At 35.7% G+C, this 25,288-nt stretch overlaps 2 protein-coding genes across 3 annotated transcripts; one reads left to right on the top strand and one right to left on the bottom strand.

The window, feature by feature from the left end:
- Positions 1-6,765: 6,765 nt before the first annotated feature.
- Positions 6,766-7,546, bottom strand: LOC130051742 (serine protease inhibitor Cvsi-2-like). Its single transcript, XM_056154317.1, has 3 exons — positions 7,416-7,546; positions 7,079-7,201; positions 6,766-6,929 (listed from the first exon to the last, which is right to left on the bottom strand). Exons 1-3 carry the CDS (start codon positions 7,453-7,455, stop codon positions 6,841-6,843), a joined length of 252 nt encoding a protein of 83 aa, XP_056010292.1. The 5' UTR covers positions 7,456-7,546; the 3' UTR covers positions 6,766-6,840.
- Positions 7,509-9,738, top strand: LOC130051741 (serine protease inhibitor Cvsi-2-like). 2 transcript variants are annotated; one of them, XR_008799991.1, is made up of 5 exons: positions 7,529-7,647; positions 7,735-7,797; positions 8,058-8,180; positions 9,371-9,482; positions 9,627-9,738. XR_008799991.1 is itself a non-coding variant. In XM_056154315.1 (4 exons), the coding sequence occupies exons 1-4, from the start codon at positions 7,509-7,511 to the stop codon at positions 9,460-9,462; spliced, it is 417 nt and encodes a 138-aa protein (XP_056010290.1). In that variant the 3' UTR covers positions 9,463-9,738. The 2 variants fall into 2 exon arrangements, 1 of the variants encoding a protein (XP_056010290.1); XM_056154315.1 differs by having other exon boundaries at positions 7,509-7,647; positions 9,371-9,738.
- The last annotated feature ends 15,550 nt before the right edge of the window (positions 9,739-25,288 follow it).

The raw sequence follows: 25,288 nt of genomic DNA, 5'->3' as shown, positions 1-25,288 counted from the left end.
TTATACCACCCCCACCCCCCCCCCCCCCCCCCGACCTGCCACAGACATCGATACGTACATCCAATAACCTTAGAAAACCAGTTAACCCCCCCCCCCTCATCTAAATTAGCCAGATCCAGTTAAACAGGTTGAGGGTAACAATTGACCAGTTTGTTGATGAATATGTGAAAAGCTGCCCTGATGGTGTTTAAGAAATTTCGTTGCCCGTATTCGAAAGGTGTGTTTCATCATATCTAAATAAGCTAACGTTTCTTGCTGAAATGTTGTGATGGTTTATGACCAGCCCCCGACTCGCTGGAGCAGTACTTTTTGTTGAGCTAGTTGAGGATTTAGTACTATACTTTTTAGATTATTGGAATCCCTTGGGCGCCTTGGCCCTTGATAATGTAAACTAAAACCAGATTGCAAGGCTCTTATGAGAAAATGTTTATCACGATAGTTGTTATCCCGCATGTATTTGAGGAATTCTTGGGCTCTAGTTCTGTATTTTCTAACATGATACTGATGAAAACAATGACCATTTTTCAAGTGCCAGAAAGGAATTATGTTTAGGCTTGACAAAGCACATGACACCATTTCGGATTTCGATTTGGCCTCGAGTTTCAAGGTGGCCGTCCAGTCCCCGCGCTGCCTTGAGCAGTATTGAAAGGTCAATAAATTTTCCCTCCCAAATTTGGTTTATGAGTTTTAACGGGACATGAAAGCTTACCAGATCAAAAGAGCTGTTGGTTGCTGGGGGTTGATACTCCGCGACTGAGAAATTGGGTCCCGCGAAGTCGACAGCCGGCGGGAAAATGTCAATGGGGAGAATGAGACATTGTTGATTTACATCAAGCTCACCTGACGGATTAGCCGTGGCCTGCAGGTCCTGAATGGCAGGAGTGTCTCCCCGTTGTATTAACAACAGCGGATACCGTGGATGTGGGCCTCTAGGAGGCTGGGGTCACACTGTTTGGCCTACGTCGTCTCCCACGTCCCCGGGCTGGGGACACCAATTGACGGTTTCTTTCAGCCTCTGAAAGTCTTGTCACTCTAGTTATACCCCCCGCAACAAGTTGTGGGGGGGGGGGGGGGGGGTATACTGGAATCGGGTTGTCCGTCGGACGCAATGGTTTCCGGGCTCTAAAGCATTATCCTTTCCACCTACCGTCACCATATCATATATATGGACTACCATGGGATGAAGATTTCCCTATCGATTTTGGGGTCAAAGGTCAAGCGCACTGGACATTGAAGTAGCAATATGGTTTCCGGGCTCTAAAGCGTTATCCTTTCCACCTACAGTCACCATATCATACATATGGACTACCCATGGGATGAAGATATTCCCTATCGATTTTGGGGTCAAAGGTCAAGCGCACTGGACATCGAACTAGCAATATGGTTTCCGGGCTCTAAAGCGTTATCCTTTCCACCTACAGTCACCATATCATACATATGGACTACCCATGGGATGAAGATATTCCCTATCGATTTTGGGGTCAAAGGTCAAGCGCACTGGACATCGAAGTAGCAATATGGTTTCCGGGCTCTAAAGCGTTATCCTTTCCACCTACAGTCACCATATCATACATATGGACTACCCATGGAATGAAGATATTCCCTATCGATTTTGGGGTAGAAAGGTCATGCGCACTGGACATCGAAGTAGCAATATGGTTCGGTTTGTCATGCCATTTGTTTTTTTACACTCAGAAAAGAGGTAGTTTATACCTATTACCAACACCCTTTGGGAGATGGGGTAAGCGGGGGGTATTCTTAGTGAGCATTGCTCACAGTACCTCTTGTTCGCACTGGTGGCGTGATGATGGCAAAAATGGATGTTGAAGTCGTATGATTACACTTGGTCTAGAAAACATGTGACCGGCCTGCTCGTAGACGGAAACGGAAGAGGTAGGTATTGGGCTGTTTGATTAAGTCGTACATGGTTGTGTGTTATACGAATAAGTCATACCGCAAATGTGACACAGTAAAGCCACCAAGGCGATAACACAAAGTAAAATGCGCAAAGAACTTCGGTCAATTAAGCTGGATTATTTGACATTGAATTCAAATAATCATTATTTTTTATGTAAAGGGAATTTCTGTTTCATCAATACAAAATCCACAACACTGCGCCTGATAAACCCACATGGCACAACAGAGTGGGAACTAGGTCAATGTAGATTCAAAGCTATCTCCATCTAAAGTTTGATGTGCTTTATCGTGATTAGCATTTGAATGATAAAGCAGAAATGAGTACTGAGTAATTTAATCTTCTATACTTACGAAAGGTGAAGATAACGAACTGTGATCCATCTCATAACTACTATAAGCAATACAAAATAGAGAGTTGGGCAAACACGGACCTATGGGATCAGGTTCCTAGGAGGAGTGAGCATCCCCTATCGACCGGTGACACCCGCCGTGAGCCGTATCTCTTGATAAGGTAAACGGAATTATCCGTAGTCAAAATCAGTGTGTCAAGAACGGTCTAACAATCGGTATGAAACACACCAGACAGCATTTGACCCGATGATAGTTTGTATTGGCAAACTAGATAGTTATATAACGACAATAGAATTTGCGAAATGCTGATTTTGAACGAGACTGTTGGAACCCCTGCACCATCAACTTGTTTGTCAGCTGCCTAGGAGGAGTAAGCATTCCCTGTGAACCGGTCACATCCGTCGTTGTGTTCAGAAACTGCGGAGCTAATTTCCTTACGCTTCATTGTGATCTTTCAACATTTTATACATTATTTGTTTATATTGGCATACCTTTCACTTTTCGCATTATAAGATCTCGCACGAAAACGGTGTAAATGATCAAATTGAGAAGCTCGATTGAATAAAATATTACTGAAGAGCTTGAAATTATTCTCATTACTATTTGTGATCAAATATTGTTTTCATGATCACGATATGGCAGAGAATTTGCAGTGCCAATGAATCAAGTAATATTAAAATGCATACGAAACTCATTTGGAATAACAAATTTTGGATCATAAAGGATTTGAAACTATTCATTTTTGATAATCTATTAATCCCATGCTCACTTTGATTGATTTTTATTCGAGGTGACGTAAGTCAGCCTCGTATGTCAGACCCCAGCTTCAATGGCGCCCTGTTTTAATCACTACCATTTGCGAAATCACTTTGATTTTTAATATAAGAAATTTGTTGTCACATATGCTAATGCAACGTAAAAGCTGTCACAATTCACTTTGAGATTGATATAGGATCCATATGTTTACCCTCTACGATAAGCGAATTAAATAAGAATTTATGAACTCACAATTTTTATCCCTTCGATATGAAACAAAGTCCACACATCAAAAGGAATCGCGAATTAGTGTTTAGGTTTGTAAACAAGATCAAAATTATTTGTCGTTTGCCAACATTTTATTCCACGATCTTAGAAAAACAGAATTGGACTGTAGGAAACGATTTGCATTGCTTCTGTATTCGTTCGCATTTTCACATATAGACGGGGAAAACATGGTCTATTTTTCTCTAGGAATTCTGGGTAAACAGCTGTCTCCTCTTATGTCTGAAAATTATGTTAATTAGCCGATTTATCGCCTATCAAAAAATAGTTCACATTGATACTATGTTCCATTTTTATTAAACTGTTATATATAAATTCTGTTTTATGTCAGATTGAAGAAGTCTTCCTTGTATGTGATCTGTTGTATTTATCAAGCAGAAATTGTGTGTAATTAGAATTTTAATATTAAACTCTGCACTATTTCTCTGTATCCATACGCGCCACGCTATCCTGTTTATCAACAAGGAGAAAACGTCTTGCCTGAGAGAACTGATATATTCTTGCCAACGCATTAACTCAAAGTAATTATCTGAAACCCAATGTGTTAATTTCGTACAATTTTACCAAAATATTTCTTTTGGACGCATTTTTTGAGATTTTAATACTAAATCTGGGTGTAAACATGTAATCTTCGATCGAAAGGGCCGAGCGCCATTTCCCGCGCTCTTTCATGGTCAAGTCAGATAGCTGTAAACATTGATTAAGAAATATAAATGAACATGTTTTTGTGAATATATTTGTTATTCAAGAAAAGAACTCCATTGGAAGTAATATATTGGAAATCAAGTTTACATTTCTTTGTCACGAAATATGATTTATCTCAAGAGTTGAATGAATTATCTCAAGAGTTGACACTTGTTTTCAAGAGTTGATATTTCAAGAGTGGAAATTTTCTTGGACTGGTTTAACTTTGACTCAAGAATTGAATGAGTTATTTCAAGAGTTGACAGTTGTTGTCGTCATCAGATATGAAGGGTAGCAAAAAAAGAAAAAAAATCATGATTTTGATAGTCATCAAAGGGAGAGCCCAAAATCTGTCAAAAAAAAGAAAAAGTCACAATGTAAGAAAAGATCCCATAATTTTGAAATGCGTGTCTGCCAACTTTCATCAAGGGTCAGAAACTTTCTCAGAATATAGCAGAGGTAAACAATGTGTAGCAAATTCACTTGTGTGCATTGCATTTAATGCAGTTAACCAAAAATTGTTTGGAGATTGGGATGCGAATGATATTCATTTTGTTCTCGAAAAGGTGATGTTTTATACAAGCATGCAAGACAGGCCATGTGTCTGCTTTACCAGTTTATGCAGGGGAAATACAATCAATTTTGTTCATATGAACTCTTTTAAGCGGAAATACCCAAGAATTAGTGAAAATTTTGTCACATTTTTTTTTTTACAAATCTCAACAACAACCACAGAGTAAAAAACACTGTAACTTATGTGAAACCTTCGTTTCAGTGTTGATTCAAGTATGTTCAAGTAATAACCCACAGGGGTAGGGTATGCCAACAATTGGGGATCAATACTTTACAATGAAATATATAGGATTTTAAAAAAAAATCTTCTCAAGAACAACACAGGCATCATTAAAAATATTGATATGGAAGCATCCTTAGTTAGTCTAGATTCAAGTTTGTCTTAGTTACGACTCCAAGGGGTTAGATGGGACCACATTTTAAAAAAATCTTCCTACTAAGCACATCCTTGGTAGGTCAGATGTGCATTGTGGCCTATGGGCCTCTTCCTCACATATAGCTTAATTATGCTTGCTACTCAGTTTTAGAATGTTTCAACAGTTAACACATTTCATTACCTCAAATTGAAGGTATAACATATGCTTCTGGATTACAAATAATACCATCCAACATATTATATCCTTCATTTAATTCGATCTTGCATTAGAATCCATGCCATTCACTGCCAAACGTCACCTCGTTTCAGTACCTTCAGTACTTTGATTAGACACCCGTCATTAGACGGGACGTATTATGTTGTGGCGCTGCCCGTGCGTAGGGCTGGCTGTCCGTTCGTCCAGGGTAATATTTTCCGGACTTTTTCCGTAGCAGAAGCATGTACAACTTTGAAATTTGGTCGCTATTTCTCCCTCAAGAATTGTGAGAGTGAGTTTGCATTTTATCTGGATGGGTCCAACCTTGACCTACTTTAGGGCTATACGTACAATATAGGTCAAACAGTTTTCCGAATTTTTTCGTTACAGATACATATATTGCCCTGAAATTTACACATAAGCTTCCTTTCAGAGGAATACAAGCCCAATTTGCATTTCAGCTGGATTAGTCCGTTCGTCCGTGATCATCTTTAGGACTAAAGGTAGGTCAAACAGTTTTCCGGGCTTTTTTTTCATTATAGATACAGATATTGTCCTGAAATTTAGTGGCATGCTTCCACTTGGAGGAATACACGTTCAGTTTGAATTTCAGCTGGATCGCTCCGTCCTTGACCGACTTGTGGGCTAAAAATAGGTCAAGCAGTTTTCCAGGCTTTTTTTCATTACGAATATGATCCCGTGAGGATCTGGGTTAGAATAGGTCCTCGGTACTCCTTGCTTGTCGTAAGAGTCGACTAAATGGGGCAGTCCTTCGGATGAGACGGCAAAAACCGAGGTCCCGTGTCACAGCAGGTGTGGCACGATAAAAATCCCTCCTTGCTCAAAGGCCATAAGCGCCGAGCATAGGCCTAAATTTTGCAGTCCTTCACCAGCAGTGGTGACGTCTCCATATGAGTGAAGAGACTCTCGAGTGGGACGTTAAAAACTATTCAATCAATCATTACGAATACAGATATTGCGCTGAAATTTAGGCACAAGCTTCCTTCTAGAGGAATACAAGTTCAGTTTGCATCTCAGCTGGATTGGTCCATTATTTACCTACTTTTAGACTTAAAATAGGTAAAACAGGTTTCTGGGATTTTTCATTAACGATACAGATATTGCCTTGATATTTAGTCAAAGGCTTCCTCTCGGAAGAGGACAATTTCAGCTGGATTGGCGGACTATGACCTTCAGTACTCTAGGGGTAGAAGTATGGTCAAACAGTTTTCCAGATTTTTGGGGGCATGGTCACGGGTATTATTGCTCTGAAATTTAGTCACAACCTCCCTCTCAGAGAAGTACATAATCAGTTCACATTGGTGCAATATGACCTACTTTGGGGCTAAAAGTAGCTCTAATGATGTTATAGATATTGCACAGACATTTTGTCACAACCTCACTCTCAGAGAAATACATAATCAGTTCACATGTCGGATGAATTGGTGCACCATGACCCACTTTAAGGCTTTTGTATTCAGAATGTGTGTTGTATCAATTCAGAGTGCACAATATGCTTCCAGGTTGAATTTCACTGTCCGACGGGCTTATATTGTACCGTTTGCGGTACTCTTGTTGCTACATGTCTTAATGCCATGCCGATTTTAACAAAACTATAAACACACAATTTCTTCAAAATTGATTTAATTTGCATGTACAAGGGAAACAGATGACCAAATGAAAACCACGTGGATTTTAAAAATCAACGACAACGACATTTTTCCTGAATGCATTGCCACTCCGTGTAACATACATGAGTGTGTCTTTTACAGTCCCCTGGGGTCAAACATCCTAAAAGAGGAAAGATTTGTGACACTTAGTATTCTATTTTCCCTTCTTAGTTTTTGTCAACAAAAACAATGTGGACAACAGGTACCTTTATATAACAAAGTTTTACACAAAGAATTAGTCGTGAGTTATAAAATGACTTATAAACTCACTGTATACATCTGTTATTGGTGTACAGGTACACAGGTTGTTCTCGCAAACTAGAGTGGTGTGGTGTGTACATCCTACATCAATACATTCAAACTTGCTAACACAGGATTCTCCAGCGATAATCCCTGTACAAATTAAACAATATCTGTTTGAGATATAAACTGTAACTTGTCATATTTATAAACTATTGTGCTAATATTTAAAGATTCGTATAATTATATTAAGAGTGGTAGTTCCACGCGCAAACATGCTACAAAATCTAAAATAAGAGTTGAAAAGAAATACTTCTGTTGTATGTGATAGAAAGTAAATTTTCAAATATCAGTAAAATATACTCACCAATAAGAGAAATAAAAAGAGCTGCTGTTGATATCTTCATGATGAAGTCGTCACAGAGAGTGCAGTAAAAGTTCAAACACCGTTTATCACTGAATGAAAGATCGCCTTATCAAGTTTAATATGACCTTTCTCCGAGACCAATCAAGAAGTGCTTTCTCACCTAGATACCGATTAATTTCGTGGACAGCGATCGAATTTCAGCTTTTACTATATCGGGACCAGCCAGAGCTTGGTAAGTGTCTCAAAGATAACTTGTATATATTTTTCATTCTTTTAATTCTATCATATGTGGTATATACACTGTAATTATATATTTCAGCGATTGTCATAACAAAGATGAGGCTCCAACTGTGCGTTTTTGTAGTTGCTGCATTTTTTGTTGGTATTGTATCTTACAATTGAGTTCTATGTTCACAATCAAAATTATAAAAGAAACAAAACACGTTTAGTTCTGCTTATTATTATGCGTGTTTGTACCGGTTGTAATGCATTAACTTTGAGAGACACGCTGCCTATAGTTGTTCATAAAATCATTGCAGAGTGAGTTGAAATTGCTCTTTGAATACATGTATAAAATTATGATGTGAGGTCCAAATTCAATGAAAGATGATTCATTTAAATGTAGAGCCAAAATGCTTTTAGGTATTCTTAAAACAGAGGACTGCCAGATACTCTCTAGCTGTATAGACACCGTGTGTAACCACCACACTAACCTGGAATGTGTTCATGGTATATGCACCTGTTCACCGCCACCATACAACATACGTAAGTTATAGCGAAATCCGTTATTAAACGGGTTTTTAATCAGTTACTGGTTCTATACAATTTTAAGAATCATAGAACGTTACAGATTACATTTAGTTATCTTTGAAAACTAAAAAACGGAATCTATTAAGTAGGATGATATCGGACATTGCTGGAAGAGAACTTGAGTATTTTCGATATCCTTTCTCGTTGTTGTTGTGCTGTGTTTTACATGAAACTTCGACATGTACGACACAATATGCGTCAGAAACAACACATTGTCTTGTTTTTTTTTTACTTATCGGAATAATTGGAAGTAAGTCACTTTCCTATCATATTTCAAAGACATTTTCCTCATTAATACAAAAGCAAAATCTTGAAAGTTTTACATCATTCTTTGCCATAGCAACAGAAGAATTCAAGGGGTGATGTAATCTTTATGTATCTATTTGACCTACGAAAATGTGTACCAGGTGAACATGAATGCTTTAGTATCTAGGAATATCTGTGTACATTTGCTATATATATATCATGTAAGTGTCAAAAAGAGTCTAAATACGGATGCCTCTGTTTAGATACACCGCGGGCAGAGATTTAAGAGTTTGCCAAAAATAATTTTTAAACAATTGTAAACCAACTTTTATTCGCGACGACTTTATTTCGCAATCTAGCTAGTCTATTCAAAATCAACTTTACGGGTTCCGGTTACTAGTACTTCTGAACATATGATTTTAATTAAATTGCAAATAAACTGGTTCGCGGCGACTGATTTTCGCAACCAATATAATCTTAAACAAGTATGAGACATCACAAGACTAGGTTCGCAGCGAGAAATATTCGCGACGACAAGGTTGGTTTACAGTATAGATTGAAATCTTTTTACATGTAGACACTAGAGTTTTACAATTTGTATACATTACTTTCATGATAATACCAATTCCAACTATTTCACATTCTGATGAAGTGTGTTAACTTGTAAAGATGGTACAGAAAAGAGCTCTCTTGCAACCTGTAACTTCTATCCAATGAATTACTATTAGTAACGAGGGTCTCTGAAATTCAAAGGAATTTGAAATACTGTTGATAGTGCACCTTAGGTACTAGGTACAGTGTAGCTTTTGTTGTCAAACATTCATGAAAATTGCATCAGTTAGGAGGAAACAGTTGACGTTTTGATACAAATCTCCTAAACTCAGCATTTCTTGTTGCAGGGTGTTTGGATAAAGGAGACTGCGATAGACACTCCTATGATTGTAGCACAGACTGGAAGTGCATCAACAGCCAGTGTAGATGTGGAAACTGAGCAATCGGGAGATCATAGGGGTAAAATAATAGTGATGGATTGTGCAATTTAAAAGAAAAACAGGTTGAATAGTCAACATTTCTTTGACGCATTTTCTAATTACTTTACACATTATTTTGTCCTTGGTTTGCCTTTGAATTATTACCCCTATTGTTTTTACGTAGGTGGAGAGTTTGAAAATGTGCTGGCAAACTGTCAACAAGAAACATGAGATTGCAACCGATTCTGTCATTTAAATGTCTTATCTCGTTTTAGAAATAAATCAAAATAATTTTATGGTTAGTGTTGTTAATATTTCAAAGAAAAACATAAAACACCTTTGTTAGTTCTGTTTATGTTCTGTGTGTGTATTTTGAAATAAACCTATTGAGAACACTTGATGTTTCATTTAGCCAACAAAAAAATAATAATAAAAAAACAACAAAAAACTCCCACTATCATATTAATTTTCTTTCTTCTTGAAGTGCATAACAAATTACATGTATTTCTATTGGAATGTATGCATCCATCTGAGACTTTCATAGCTGGAGATCTGTAGCTTTCTGGGAAATTTTGTTTTTGTATACAATATTTACTCAGGTATATGTCAGGCTTTTACACAACCCAACCTGACCAAGGGGTACAGGGTTTTAAGAATTGTAACTCTTTCATTCACACGGACATACATGTACATTCATACTAAACAAAGGCTAGAAGTAAAGAAAGAAACAATCGCATGTATGTTGTAATACCAAGGTTGTTAAAGAAACTACTTTACACAAACTATTGATTGAATATTGATTTACCTCATTTCTTAATAAGAAAAAGAAAATTATAACAAATGTATATAAATGTAACACTAAAAAGGAAGCATTTTGGGATATTTTTGTTCTAACATGGTTTAATTTATACTTGGTTAATCAAATAAATTCCATTTCTTTTCAAACTGATCTGTATAACTACTTTTCCTTGCAATTTGTTTTTCTACTTTGTATACATTAGTCCAGATGGCTTTAAATTTTTTCAATGACAGACAATTTCGTTTACATTTGGTTAAGTATATATAATGTTTCAAATGGTAATTTACAAAGTTTACCATTTTGATTTTTGAACATCCAAGTTATAATATTAAATGAAAAGGTTTCAGTAAACCAACATTGCACATTTCTTTTCTTTAAAAATCGGTAAAACGCATCAAAGATGCGTGTCGCCGAGTTGCAGTTTGGAAAATTATGCACGCTTGCATTCACGAAGTAAAAACATGCACATATTTGGGAGTTGAACTATGTTCAATCTCCCTGGGTCATCACGCACTTTTCTGCGCAGTAATTTGTATTGATTTGTATAGTGGTCGTCAGCGGGGGTTCTGTGTCAGCTGATTTACTCCTAGGTAAATCAACATAAACTTTTATAAACATCCGCCATTAAATAATCCATGTAACTTTTCTGAATTAATCTAATTTTGATAATTGACATGTAAGTAAATGCAATGATATTGTATTCAAATCAATTTGAATACAAGATTTCGATCAAATTGATACTGATATACATAGAAAAATAAAAGATAAGGTTGAAAATTGTCGTTTGTAGCGCAGCGTCACCTATAAACATTGATAGGGAAACGAACGACAACTGCACACAAGACCTATTGACACCGTGGCGCGAAATATCGAATATGGTGCGAAACCTCAGAAAATTTACAAGAAATAACTCTACAACATTGTGTATGTGTATATATTTGGTTTTTTTTTTTAATGTGATATAAAAAAAAAATGCTTGATGTTACATGTATATTGAATTAAAACACGTCATTCCCAGTCAACAACTTTCGATCGGGATCGGAATACGAAATAAAATTTCTTATATCCGGTTGCAAAGTGAAACTGCTTCATGCTTCAAGTTATTGAATTACGTAGTAATTGCACGTTACACATTAGAGAACTGTTCCTTTTAATAAAGAAAGTCACAAAATAGATACAAAATGAGTGTACCTTATTCATTACTGTTACCGAGCTTTCGTCGGCGAAAATCTCGAAATGGAGTGTTTCGCTGCGCTTGATGACGGTAAGGTCCACATTTTCTACGTGAGTATTTTGATATTTGTTTATGAATTTTTTGCGCATACATGGTATGTCTCGGCTAGGAATAATGGAAACTTTCTCACCTATGTATGTAAAGACATATTAATCTCTATTTTTAAAAATGTAGAACACTTTTATCAAATGACAATGTTTGAAAACGCTTAGAGCCCCGATGTCAGAATTTCCTTTTCCAAAACATCAATATGTCAAATTCATTATCCTTTTCGAATAGTATGTACCATATTTTGTACCAGTTATCCATTTTGAATCCCCTATTACAATGGGATTTTGCTGCACTCTGTAATGTTTGAGTGGATGTCATGAGTGTGTGTCAAACAGAAATTTTAAGAGCATGGGATAAGGTGCTGCCATGTATTACTTCACTATCAAAGTTTAACCCAGTTGCCACAATGTTGAATTTATGCTGCAAAAAGGATTGGAAATTGCTCTGGTCAAAACACATTGTTTATTTGTCTACAGTTTATTTGTCTACAGATGAAAGAGACATGAGGATTCTCCCTCACAAACTGAAAAAAAAAATAGTTATGGATCTTGTACATGTATAGTTTATTAATCACTATAGATTTCCAGCATCACAAGTCTGATTCCACTATATGCTTCCCATACTGTCAGGTTCATTCACCCCCTGTTTGAGCCACAGTATAATATCCCAAATACCTTGGCAATAAATAACATTATTATACCCCCCGCAACAAGTTGGGGGGGGGGGGGGGGGTTATACTGGAATCGGGTTGTCCGTCTGTCTGTCCGTCCGTCCGTCTGTAGACGCAATGGTTTCCGAACTCTAAAGCATTATCCTTTCCACCTACCGTCACCATATCATACATATGGACTACCCATGGGATGAAGATGTTCCCTATCGATTTTACGGTCAAAGGTCAAGCGCACTGGACATCGAAGTAGCAATATGGTTTCCGGACTCTAAAGCGTTATCCTTTCCACCTACAGTCACCATATCATACATATGGACTACCCATGGGATGAAGATGTTCCCTATTGATTTTGGGGTCAAAAGGTCAAGTACACTGGACATCGAAGTAGCAATATGGTTTCCGGGCTCTAAAGCGTTATCCTTTCCACCTACAGTCACCATATCATACATATGGACTACCCATGGGATGAAGATGTTCCCTATTGATTTTGGGGTCAAAAGGTCAAAGGTCACGCGCACTGGACATCGAAGTAGCAATATGGTTCGGTTTGTCATGCCATTTGTTTTTTACACTCAGAAAAGAGGTAGTTTATACCTATTACCAACACCCTTTGGGAGATTGGGGTAAGCGGGGGGTATTCTTAGTGAGCATTGCTCACAGTACCTCTTGTTTGACTAGTGTTTCATTTTTAGCGGAGTTGCGATGAAGTCGAACTCGGCTTATGATCTGATGAAGTGCCTTTGGGCGGGCAGGCGGGCACGCATCAACGTTTCATTTCCGCACCATAGCTCTTGAGCAAATTATAGGATCTCATTCAAACTTAGATGGATTGTCACCCTCAGTAAGATGAGGAAGCCTATCGATTCTGGGGTCCCTAGGTCAAAGGTCAAGGTGGCTATAAATAGACTGAAATTTGGAGAAAATTTTGTTTTCCGCACCATACCTCTTGAACGAATCATACGATCTCAATCAAACTTAGATGGATTGTCACCCTCAGTAAGACCAGGAAGCCTATCGATTCTGGGGTCACTACGTCAAAGGTCAAGGTCACTGGCTATAAATAGACTGTAATTTGGAGAAAATTTTGTTTTCTGCACTATAATTTTTTAACAAATTATAGGATCTCAATTAAACTTAGATGGATTATCGCCCTTGATGAGACAAAGAAGCCTATTGATTTTGGTCAAGGGTTAAAGGTCAAGGTCACAAAGGATTTAAGTCGGCTGAAATTTATGTACGCAAAATTTTGCTCCCTGCTTGATAATTCTTGCAAACTTTTCTGCCGGTTCCCTCTATGCCCATTCCTTGCGCAACTCGGCTTGTGCATCTCCGATGCCGGACGATTTTTTTTTTTTTTTTATATATATTATTCATTTATTTCCCAGAGCCTACTCTATAACAATTTTAAAATAACTAACTAATATAATAGGGCAGCTGCCAGGGATGGGACCCTGACTAAGCTCCCTCAATATATAACAAAGTTTTTACTAAAGTACCACGCAGGGTACATATTAACTAATTTAGATGTACATTCATTGAATACATAAATTTCATTGCATGTCAGAGTAATATTGTCATAGTTTACATTTAAATATATAGGTTATACAGTATTCATATTGTATGATGATCAATGTAACAATGAGTTAGTAAATTACAACAATGCCATAATGTTAAATATAATAAAGCTAGGGATTTTCTTAAAACATAATACCACTCATGCTGCCTCAGGGTCCACACACACACAAACTAGAGTCCAGAGATGACCCTAGGGCAGCCTAACCGGGAGACCATTTTCTCCCAGTAGAGGTGGATTTATATCATACGTAAAACTACATTTACATGATTAAATACATGTTGTACGTGAACATATCGATTACAAATAAATACAGACATATGAATAGTAAGAAATATATGTATATTAATTAAAAGTATGTTACAATACTGATAATGTCTCACACATTGATTTAATTTTATTAAAGTTTATCCGAAATTCCTAATATAATGTCTATATAATTCGAGTTATGAGTGTTACATTTCTTAAGTACTTTATGATATGTTAGCAATTCATATTTTATATGTTGTTTAACTCTTTCTTGTGTTTCATTTTTGCTCTTGAGTCTACATAACATTTTGAATTTGTATATACGATAAGCAATGAAAGAAATTAAAATATTAAGAACTGATATTTTGTCATTTGTTTCCTGATAGAAGCCAATAACAATATGTTTCCAGCTAATTTCAAATTTTAATGAGGAACTTATCAAATTCCAAATATCTTTGACATTTGAACAATCAAATATTAAATGTTTACAATTTTCTGTTTCATTTGGACATGAGTTGCATTTACTGCTTATATCTTGGCAGCATTTACTTAAGAATAAATTATTGCTGAGCAAGTTGTTCAGAAGTTTATAGTTGAACTCTGCAACCTTTTTATCAAAAATATTTGCAATTTTTATGTCTATATATTTTTACCCATGATGATTTACACTGAATATGAAATTCTCTTTCATAGAATGACTGATAAATAGGTGTACGTGATTTTTTATTGCATAAAATTTTGTAAATTTTTTTTGAAATACCTTTGCTTAAGTTTAATAGTTTGTTACCGTACTGAAAGCGAGGGATTATTGAAGAGTTTGTGATAAATGGAACAATTGAAAGATCATATTTGTTTATAAATTCTCTAAAGACTGAATATAAAATCTTATATTGGCAAATCCAATTACTTTTGTATTTTAAATTATCAAGAAACCATTTAGCAGGTTTTAGACCACTTGAGTCACATATATCTTTGACATAGAGCAGATTACTTTTAATCCAATCAGGGAAATATAGTGTCTTACCTTTATATGTGAATAATTTATTATTCCATATTGGTTGTTGTAAGAATTCTGTAGCTGATAAATGCATTTGTCTCTGTTTACATTTATTGTAACATATAAAAATTTGTTGATAGAAAATTGGAAAGTTTTTGATTAAGCCATAATTTTTCAAATCTGTTTCATTGGTAATTAGAATATATTTAAAGTAAATATTATTTTTCAGACATAAGGATTCTACATATGACTTTAATTTTCCCTTTGAATTTAGTAATTTTTCAACCCAAGATGCTTTTATTGACATTAATTTTGACTCAACGTCTATCACACCAATACCTCCTTCATTAATGCTACGTATTAAAGTATTTCGTTTTATACGATCTGTTTTATTCCATAGGAACTTAAATATAAGTCTATTTATTGTTTTTATTTCTTCATTGCATGGTAAAGAGAGAACAGAGATTCTATATAAAATCTTAGATAGAGCTAACGTGTTGATCACGCAAGTTTTTCCAAAAAGAGTGAGGTTTCTTGTTTTCCAAGCCTCAAAAAGTTTTTCCATGTCTTTTATACAATTCAAAATATTATTTTTATAACAAAGTGTTTTATCATGACCGATGTAGATTCCTAAAGTTTTTACACAAGAGGAATTTATATTTATTCCACAAATATTATCCGTATAATTATGTTTTAGGTTTCCCATTAAGATACTTTCCGATTTGGATGTGTTAAGAATCATTCCCGAAACGGAACTAAATTTATTTATGATATCTAGAGCATTATTCATTGAGACTTCATCTTTTAAAGGGAGTGTACAGTCATCTGCATGTTGGACAATTCTAATTTCATTATCTTTGTCATTATTAAAGAGACACTACGGCTCATTTTCCACATTTTGATAAAGTGTTTTTTAAAACACGCATTGATAAAATGATAAATATCATATCGATACTGACATTTTTGAACAATTGGATGCATCAATTTACTCTCAAATGCGCTTTGAAGATCGTCCGGAATTCAAAGGTTTCTTCATGCTGACTCGGACTTTTGAATGCTTATTTACATCACGTGGTTTTGAATGACATCAAAGGTGTTGTGTAGGAAATTATTTAAATTCCCCTTCAAGGGGTCCACACTCACCTTTCAAGTATAAGATTATTCCCTGCTTCTTATAATAAGTAATTATATAAATCATTGTTTCAACAGAAACCCTTCCATGCATGTTCCAATTGACCGATGTTTTTACAACTAACACGTGTCGTGTTCAGATTAAAATAGCACAAGTTTAGTGTCTTCGCGGCTAGTCCCAATGGCAGATTTAGGGGGGGGGGGGCAGGATCCCCCTCCCTCTCGCCACAAATTGTGAGTGAAAATCCAAATTTTGCACCCAGAAAGCCGATTACTTTGGCTAATATTTGACTTTCTCATCCCCCTTCGGAAATTCTAGCTAGATCCGCCACTGAGTTACAATCGTTTCTCCTAGCCCTTTGTTTTCCAACAGTCATACTGATCGCAAGGTCAATTTTATTTCACATATTAGTTTTATCTCATTTTATTTTTACCTTTTTTCTTACAGAATCTGTCAAAATTCTGGATCTATCTATCCACTACACTTTCTCTCACTGGACGACATGCTGCACTGTTTACTGTCTATGCGCATGCGTCTGAAGACCGAAAGGAGGAGACTCGATATTTTTTGTATAGGCCATCAAAAAGTATTAAATTTTACGTTAAAACGAGAATTTTTGACTTTAGATAAGTGTTATTTTCGCAAAGTTCATACATTCAACAATGCAACAAAAATTGAAAAAGCGCTGGGAAAATTGTCATTTCATGATTTTTGCGCAAAATGAGCTGTAGTGTCTCTTTAACCATGTTAATACCTTTGATGCTATTGCTTTTTCTAATCTGAATTGCAAGAATTTCAGTAACAAACAAAAATATTATAGCAGAAATGGGACACCCCTGACGGATGCCCCGGGACATTTTACAGGTTTTTGATATCCACCCATTATTTTTCATTCTGAATAAAGGCTCTGTATATAAAATGTTCAGCCACTTTAAGAAATTAATACCGAAATTAAAGGATTTAAGTGCTTTAAACATAAAATTCCATTCCACTGAATCAAAAGCTTTTTGAAAATCAAGAAATAATAATATTCCGTCCTCATTACAATTTTCACAATATTCAAAGATATCAGGTATTATTCTTGCGTTTAATCCTATAAATCTACCTTTAATATATGCAGACTGGTCATTTGATATTAAATTATTAATTACTTTTTGTAATCGTCTTGCAAAAGTAAATGCGATGATTTTGTAGTCAGTGTTAGTCAAACTAATTGGTCTGTAATTTTCTAGCAAATTTTTATCTCCTTTTTTGTATATAATGGATAAAACTGACAATCTCTGAGAAAGTGGTAATTTATTATCATCAAAAGATTTTTGAATGGTAGAAAAGAAATGTTTTTTAAGTTTAGGCCAAAACATTTTATAAAACTCACTTGGTAGTCCATCAAGACCAGGGCTTTTATTATTTTTCATTGCAGAAAGTGCATCTGAAAACTCTTGTAATGTTGGGAATAGTTCAAGTATTTGTCTATCATTTTCATTCAGGATATTTTGAACACTTACATTGGAAAAATATTCTTCTATCTTATTTTCTTCAATATCGTAAGATTTATAAAGATTTTCATAAAAAACACTCATTTTGCGTAATATTTCATCGTTATCAGTAGTTAAAGTATCATCTTCATTTCTTAGCTGTTTAATAGTATTGCATGTTTGCCTTTGATTCTCCAATCTTAAAAAGTATGAAGTGTTTTTTTTTTCACCCTTTTCTACCCAATTTGTCCTTGATCTTATTTGCGCTCCCTTTGATTTCTCATTTATGAGGTTTGATAAAGATTCCTCTAAGAAACGTTTTCTGTTCATATCAATTTCACTAGAGTGTAATATTTCAATTTCATTTAGTTCATTTTTAGCTTCTTTAATTTTTAGATTATATGATTTTCTGATTCGTTTGGAAAAGTTTATACAAAATGTTTTAATTGAGGTTTTTAATTTTTCCCAATGTGTATGTGAGTCATCATCACTATCTTGAAAGTTTTCCAAAAATGAGTTCATCGAATTTATAAATTCTTTATTTTCAAATAGAGATGTATTAAATTTCCAATACCCTGGCCCACGTATGTTACCTGATATATCTAATGTAAGTTTTAAACACATGTGATCAGACATTCTAATACCATTTGAGTGAGAGCCTGGAACTCTCCTCACAGTTACATTATTTGGTATAAAACATAGGTTAGAAGATATGAAAATGTAGTCGATTCTAGAGGTTGGTATATTGTCACCATTGCACCATGTAAAACCTTCTTTATTATACAGTGATCTCCATACATCACTTAATTCAAAACTATTAATAAACTGTTTGAGTGTATATAAACTCTTATCTGCACTATTTTCATTGTCTAACTCACAATTAAAATCCCCTCCTATGACAAAATTTTCTTTGTTAATTGTATATTGATTACACCATGTTGAAATTCTTTTTAAAAAAGCATTTCTTTCTTTTATCTGATTTGGTGCATAAATATTAACAAAAGTGAAAACATTTTCTTCAAATTTTAGATTAACAAGAAGTCTCCTACCATCATTCGATCTATGTACATTTAAAATTTCAACAGGTAATTGTTTTCTAAACAGTATTGATACTCCTCTGCTATATTGAGAATCTGAAAAACTATGAATACTTTTTCCATGCCATCTTGAGTTGTAAATATGTTCATTTTTTTCTATGAAATGTGTCTCTTGAATAAAGATTATATCAGCGTTTATATCATTTAACCATGTAAATAGTTTAACCCTTTTTTCATAAGTGTTTAAACCTCTGCAGTTAATTGAACGAATTGACAAATTTTTCATTTCTAGTATGTCAGATACAAAGAGAGATAACTCTTACATCCAGTTACGATTTTTTACCACGCTGAGAAGCCGGGGCACTTGGTGTTTGGGTGCTTAGATTACGGCCGATCTTTCTGTTCTTGATTAGGTCCATGAATATTTTGCCGAGAGTGTTTTTCCCTGGCCATTTCCTCTGTGTGGTGTGTAGAGTGCCTGCTTTGTCCAAGCCTGACCCCCAATAGTCATCATACACGGCTTCGACGATGGTGCTCTGCTTTCCGATTTTTAATAGTTGTTCTTTAAGTTCACTGCATTGATTGATTTTTTTTCCCAATGATTTCACGCATCACCACATCTTTTGTGTCTTCCCACTGGTCTGTCGTGGTCACTTGTTTTCCGATCCGTTTTGCCTCAAGTGGGGTGGCAGCTTCTCTAATGCTCGTAGCTCGCAGCATGTCTCCAGACCTCATAGCCTTCGCATATTGAAATGCGTGTTCGGAAGTAGGGTGATTGAATCCAAAAATATCTATCTCACACTCATAAAAATTAGATGGAGGGTCATCTTTTCCGCCAAAAGTAATCACATCCTTCTGTCGGTTTTCATGATGTCTACAATCCTCGGACCCCGGCTTGTGTCCAGATTCATGACAAACTTTACAGCAGGATTCGTATTCGCATTGATGCCTCATATGGTCGTCTCCCCAGCAGTTGGTACAACGCAAATTTCTCTCTCGTTTTGGTTGGCCATGATGAAATATAGAGCACTTTAATCCAGCACAAAAACTTGATTTTGGTAGGAATTTGCCATCAGGGAAGGGTCGCATGTATGCGAAGCGGTTTCCGTTGAGTATGTCCGTCATTTTCCTAGTGGACGGATTTCGTATTTTCTCATACTTGATTTCTGACGTGAGTTTAGCGCCTAGTTTGGTTAACATGTCAGTAACACATTTGTCATCAACAGATAAAGGGACTCCTCGGATTGTCACTCAGAGTATATCCTCGTCGGGCTTCTCGGTACCCGCAGAAAACGGATTATTTTCAAACACATTGATCGTTCTCTGTTGAAGTTCAAATCCCTCTGCCACTAACACCTGTCTGCTTTCTCTAGAATTTAGATATATGCGCCAAAGGTCACGATCAAGTTGGATGCATTTTATATCATTTACTTTCTTCTGAACTGCCGTAAGCAAGTCAAAGTCTGTTATTCTTGAAGTTTTGTTGCTTTGAAAGTCACTGTTACGCAGATAAACCGGTTTTATCATTTGTTGATTTGTCATTGTGGATATGTTAGAATTTCCTGAGCAGTTTTCACCAGTTTTCACCGAAGGTATCGGCACAAAGAAAATGCACAAAAAAACTCCAAATTAAAATAAGGAGAAATCCAAATGTCATCAGAAATTATTAAATTGCACAATATATATACACTATGAACATTTGCGACCAAAAACTGGCATTAAATCCAGGAAAAAATTGTCAAAAAGACGGAGCGTCACAAAAAGCGTGTTGCCTTTTTGCTCGTCACGTGACCGAAATCATGCCGGACGATTTTTAATTTTTTTTGCATTTCATTTACTTTGAGTTATTATACAATTATTTACCATTCCATTGATCCTCTACAGGACTGTAGTATACTCAGGTGACAGTTTAGCATATTGGACTACCTTTTCAAGTAATGAATCCTTAGAATTAGCTACAACTAGGATTAAACTTTAATGTATATATACAGGGGAAAAAACTTCTTCATAACTGCAAGGCATTGCTAACCATATTGATTTGAATGTTTGGGCCATAATATGTGGTCACATTTTTCATGAGAATATAAAGGGGTGAAATTCTAGAAAACAACAACACGACTTCAGTTACTCGAGGAGCGTTGTGGCCTATGGCCTTCCATTATCCATGTTTGCTGTTGTAACGCTTTGAAAAACAACAACAGTTGATTTGTATCTAAAATCATGATAATATTCAGTCATTTATCCCCCTACCCTTCCAGTGCTATCTGTTCTAACTGAATTTCCACAATGTTCAACTCCCATGAGTACTTTCAGTACTTTGATTAATATAGTTTATAAGTATGAAGCTTTGAATGGCCGCAAAAGGTATTTAGTGTGATAATGACCTTGACCTTTGGATTTCAAAAGCAACGTGAATCTTGAATGTCAGTTATAGGATTTGAAGTCGGATAAACATTCACCAGCAAGTACATGTATAAAAGTTAGTGGCAAGCTCAAATCTACAGTATATAGTGAAAAAGAGACTGACCTTTTGACCTCAAAATAAATAGGAACCTTCCTCTTGGATGTGATCAAAATATGCAAGTCTGACAACGACGCACCATGTAGTATGAAAGTTAGAGACCGGACAAGCTCAAATCTATGGGATTTAGTGACAAAGATACCTTGACCTTTGTCCTTTTGACCTCAAAATAAATAGGAACCTTCCTCTTTTGGATGTGATCATGTTATGTAAGTTTCACGAAGATGCCCCTAGTAGTATCAAAGTTAGAGATCGGGCACGCTCAAATCTATGGCATTTAGTGACAAAGTGACCTTGACCTTTGAACTACAAATTGAATAGGAACCTTCCTCTTTTGGATGTGATCATGTTATGTAAGTCTCACTAAGATGCACCAAAAAGTATGAAAGTTAGAGACCGGACAAGGTAATTATGGACGCCGCCCCTTCGCCAAGGTAAAAGCCGAGCTTTGCTACGGAACTCGGCCACAAATACTGACTATTTAGTCCTTTACAGACGAAGGTTTGCGCTCCGTCCATTTGTCTGTCCGTCAGTCCTGCAAATCAGTATTCCAGACTTTTTTATGTGCTTGCAGATATTCATTTGATATTTGATTTTGACTACGGATAACTCCGTTTACCTGATCAGGATATAGGGCTCACGGCGGGTGTGACCGGTCGACAGAGGATGCTTACTCCTCCTACGCACCTGATCCCACCTCTGGTGTGCCCAGGGGTCGGTGTTAGCCGAACTATCTATTCTGCATTGCTTATAGGAGTTATGAGATTGATCACTGTTTGTTACCTTCACCTTTTATTTGGTACATCGCATTGCCATAGCAAATTACAGATCAAGTTTGAGTTTCGTTTCAGTCCGGTGATTTTTCACAAAGTTATGACCCTTGGACTTAAATTTTTTTTTATAGCATGAATCAGTTTTCCGGACTTTTTTTTAATGTGCTTGCAGATATTCATTTGATATTTGGTACATCGCTTTGACATAACAAGTTACAGATCAAATTCGAATGGTACTCCAATTAAAGTCGTAAAAGAGTTTAAATTCTTAGGTGTCATTTTTGATAATAAACTTTCTTTTATTCCTCATATAGCAATGCTCAAAGAGAAATGTACAAAAGCTCTTGATCTAATTAAAGCTGTTGCAAACACAAAATGGAGAGCAGATAAAAACACTCTTCTACATCTCTATCGCTCTCTAATCCGATCTAAACTAGACTACGGCTGTATAGTATATGGTGCTGCAAGAACATCCTATATCAAAGCCCTCGATGCAGTTCACCATCAAGGACTTCCACTGTGCACAGGAGCTTTCCGAACCTCTCCTGTAGATAGTTTATATGTTGAGGCCAACGAACCACCTCTCGATCTACTTAGAATAAAACTTGCATTACAATATATTGTTAAATTAAAAGCTAACATTGACAATCCTGCATTTAACTGCGTTTTCCATCCGCAGTTTGAACATTTATATGACAAAAACGAGAAGTGTATAAAATCAATCGGTCTACGAGTTTAAAAACATATACGTGATTCTAACTTACATTTGGACATCGTAAAACCTTCATCACCTTCTGAAATACCACCACGGAAACTACTAAAACCCAAAGTAGACACATCACTTTCTGAATATAAAAAACCTTAACAAATTCCGCCATTTTCACGCAAAAATTATCCGAAATAAAACAATCCAAACATACTACAACTGATATCTATACAGATGGTTCAAAAGACCAAAATAAAGTCGCTACTGCTGCAGTAATCACAAACGACGTTTTCTCTGCACGACTTCCAAATGAAGCAACAATTTATACCGCCGAAGCAAAGGCTATTCAGCTTGCGTTTGAATACATACAAACTTCTATTGACAAACATTTTACTATATTTTCAGACTGCCTATCATGTCTTCAGTCAATAAACAACATAAATATTGATCATCCATATATTTTAGATATCTTACACCGGTACTATCTTTTAACCAAACAAAGTAAAATACATGTAGTTGAATTCTGCTGGATCCCAAGTCACATTGGTATCCATGGCAACACCAAAGCGGCCAAAAATGCACTTCAAGGTGATATTGTACACTTCAAAATTCCATACACTGATTTTAAATATTTTTTTTTTTTTTTTTTTTTTTTTTTTTTTTTTTTTTTTTTTTTATAAAACTATGTAAATAATGTTTGGCAAATTTATTGGGATTTCTGTGATACAAGTAAACTTTATTCTAAACAAAGTAAACAAATCGTGTAACATCGTAATGAAACGCCAAGACGAAGTGATTATTTCAAGAATATGCATTGGACATTCAAAATTGACACATTCATACCTACTAAACAGAGAACCTCAGCCTGAATGCATATCTTGTAACTGTACTTTAACTATATATACATCACATTCTTTTAGAATGTAGTGATTTTACGCCCATACGAAATAGACTTTTTAATAGTGTGCAATCAATGAAAGAACTTTTTACAAATATCGACAATCATATTATACAATATTTACAAGAATGCGACTTTTACAGAAAATTTGAAAACTTTTATAATGCAACTGTTTAAATACACGAATTATTTTTTTTGTTTTTTAACCTGTTTATATACATGTATTTTTAACTTTTATGTCCGTCGGATGGAACGTTAAAGGGTGTCCCGTGTCAAGGATCACAACCCCCTTGGCTCGCAAAAGATCGTTTCCCTGATGTTCGAAAAAGAATAGGCTCACTGGGGGTCGTCAGGAAAACTCAAACACTCACACCCAAACATAATTGAATTAGTTAACCGCCGTAAAATGGCTGAAATATTGCCAAAACGGCGTAAGACCCCAATCAATCAATTGACCATGATACATCTTTGTCAATGTGAACTATTTGAGTGTCAATAGGAGTTCACACTAGCAAATCACAGCATTGGGTGTCTTTCAGGTGTTGTTGGCCTTGAATCTGATGTCATTATTCATACTGTGTTTGAGGTGCAGCGAACCATCACTTGCATCACATTCTAAAAAACGGTAAATGTCATTACATGTATTGATAAAACATACAACATGATTTACAAGTGCTCTGATTAGAGGTGAAAGTATTACACTGCATGCATACTTATTTTGACATAGATGTACTGCAGTATTCAAAAGGTGATGCAAGTAAGGTTTATAAAGAACATTAACAGTTCAATATCACAATGAAGCTAATTAGTACTTGTATTTCATTCATAAAATGTTACTATAAAGTTATAATAAACTTGGGTACATAAAAAATATGAATACATATACGCACATCTAATGTACATGTATTGGGTACACATATACATGTAACTGATCAGTCTACAATGCTGACTTACCAAGAGGGAAATCCCAACATTTGCACAGGCCTCTTTAATTGTCAATATTGTTCGAGCTGAAAATGGGCACTTAACCTCAATTAAGAATTTCAGGGGTCGCTGACAATGGCCTGTTGCCCCGAGGAATGAGGATGCTGTTAATTCCTTCATAGTTGTTGAGACCTTTGGCTGTGCCGACTTTGGATGTTTTGTCCAACTACCGGCGTATTTTACATCAGTTTTATTTGCCTTCTTATATCTGAAAATTTCCAATACATCTACATTTAATTTTTTTTTATCTTCACAGTCGAACCCATTTATTACCTACTTTGGGTATATTATAATCATAATAGATATAATAGATCCAAACACGAATTGTATTGACATTGATTTTATCTTTAGATTGTATACCTGCCTTTGAAATCTTGCTGCCATAAGAAGATCGACACTTATACTGCCCAATTATGGGCATACTGGCATCAGGCATCCGCACTGATGATGGCTGCACAGTGCACAGCACCTTTATCCTCAGATTCAAGGCATATCTTTAAAAATGATTAAATATTAAACAATCTTAACCCATCTGTGATGTAACTGATAGCGATAGGCACATTTAATGTGCTTTGTTTATTGAATAAACAACTGTACACTGCAGTTACGTACATGTACATGTAGTATCATTTTTCACCACTCCAACCACAAAGCATATTTTATGCATAATCCGTTTTTATGTCAGCCTGCCCCGAAATAAGTCAAACACATATCAAAAGTAAAAATGGTAATTTATTAAATAAATAA

This window comes from Ostrea edulis, chromosome 2, assembly GCF_947568905.1.
Source record: "Ostrea edulis chromosome 2, xbOstEdul1.1, whole genome shotgun sequence".
Taxonomy (NCBI): domain Eukaryota; kingdom Metazoa; phylum Mollusca; class Bivalvia; order Ostreida; family Ostreidae; genus Ostrea; species Ostrea edulis.
This window is presented reverse-complemented; position numbering and strand designations above follow the sequence as displayed.

Coding starts and splice junctions, on each gene's coding strand:
- LOC130051742 (XM_056154317.1), bottom strand. CDS start 7,455: ATGAAGATATCAACAGCAGCTCTTTTTATTTCTCTTATTG. Junction 7,202..7,415: donor TCTTTTTATTTCTCTTATTG/GTGAGTATATTT, acceptor TAATTTGTACAG/GGATTATCGCTGGAGAATCC. Junction 6,930..7,078: donor ACCAATAACAGATGTATACA/GTGAGTTTATAA, acceptor TTCCTCTTTTAG/GATGTTTGACCCCAGGGGAC.
- LOC130051741 (XM_056154315.1), top strand. CDS start 7,509: ATGAAAGATCGCCTTATCAAGTTTAATATGACCTTTCTCCGAGACCAA. Junction 7,798..8,057: donor AGTTGCTGCATTTTTTGTTG/GTATTGTATCTT, acceptor AAATGCTTTTAG/GTATTCTTAAAACAGAGGAC. Junction 8,181..9,370: donor ACCGCCACCATACAACATAC/GTAAGTTATAGC, acceptor TTCTTGTTGCAG/GGTGTTTGGATAAAGGAGAC.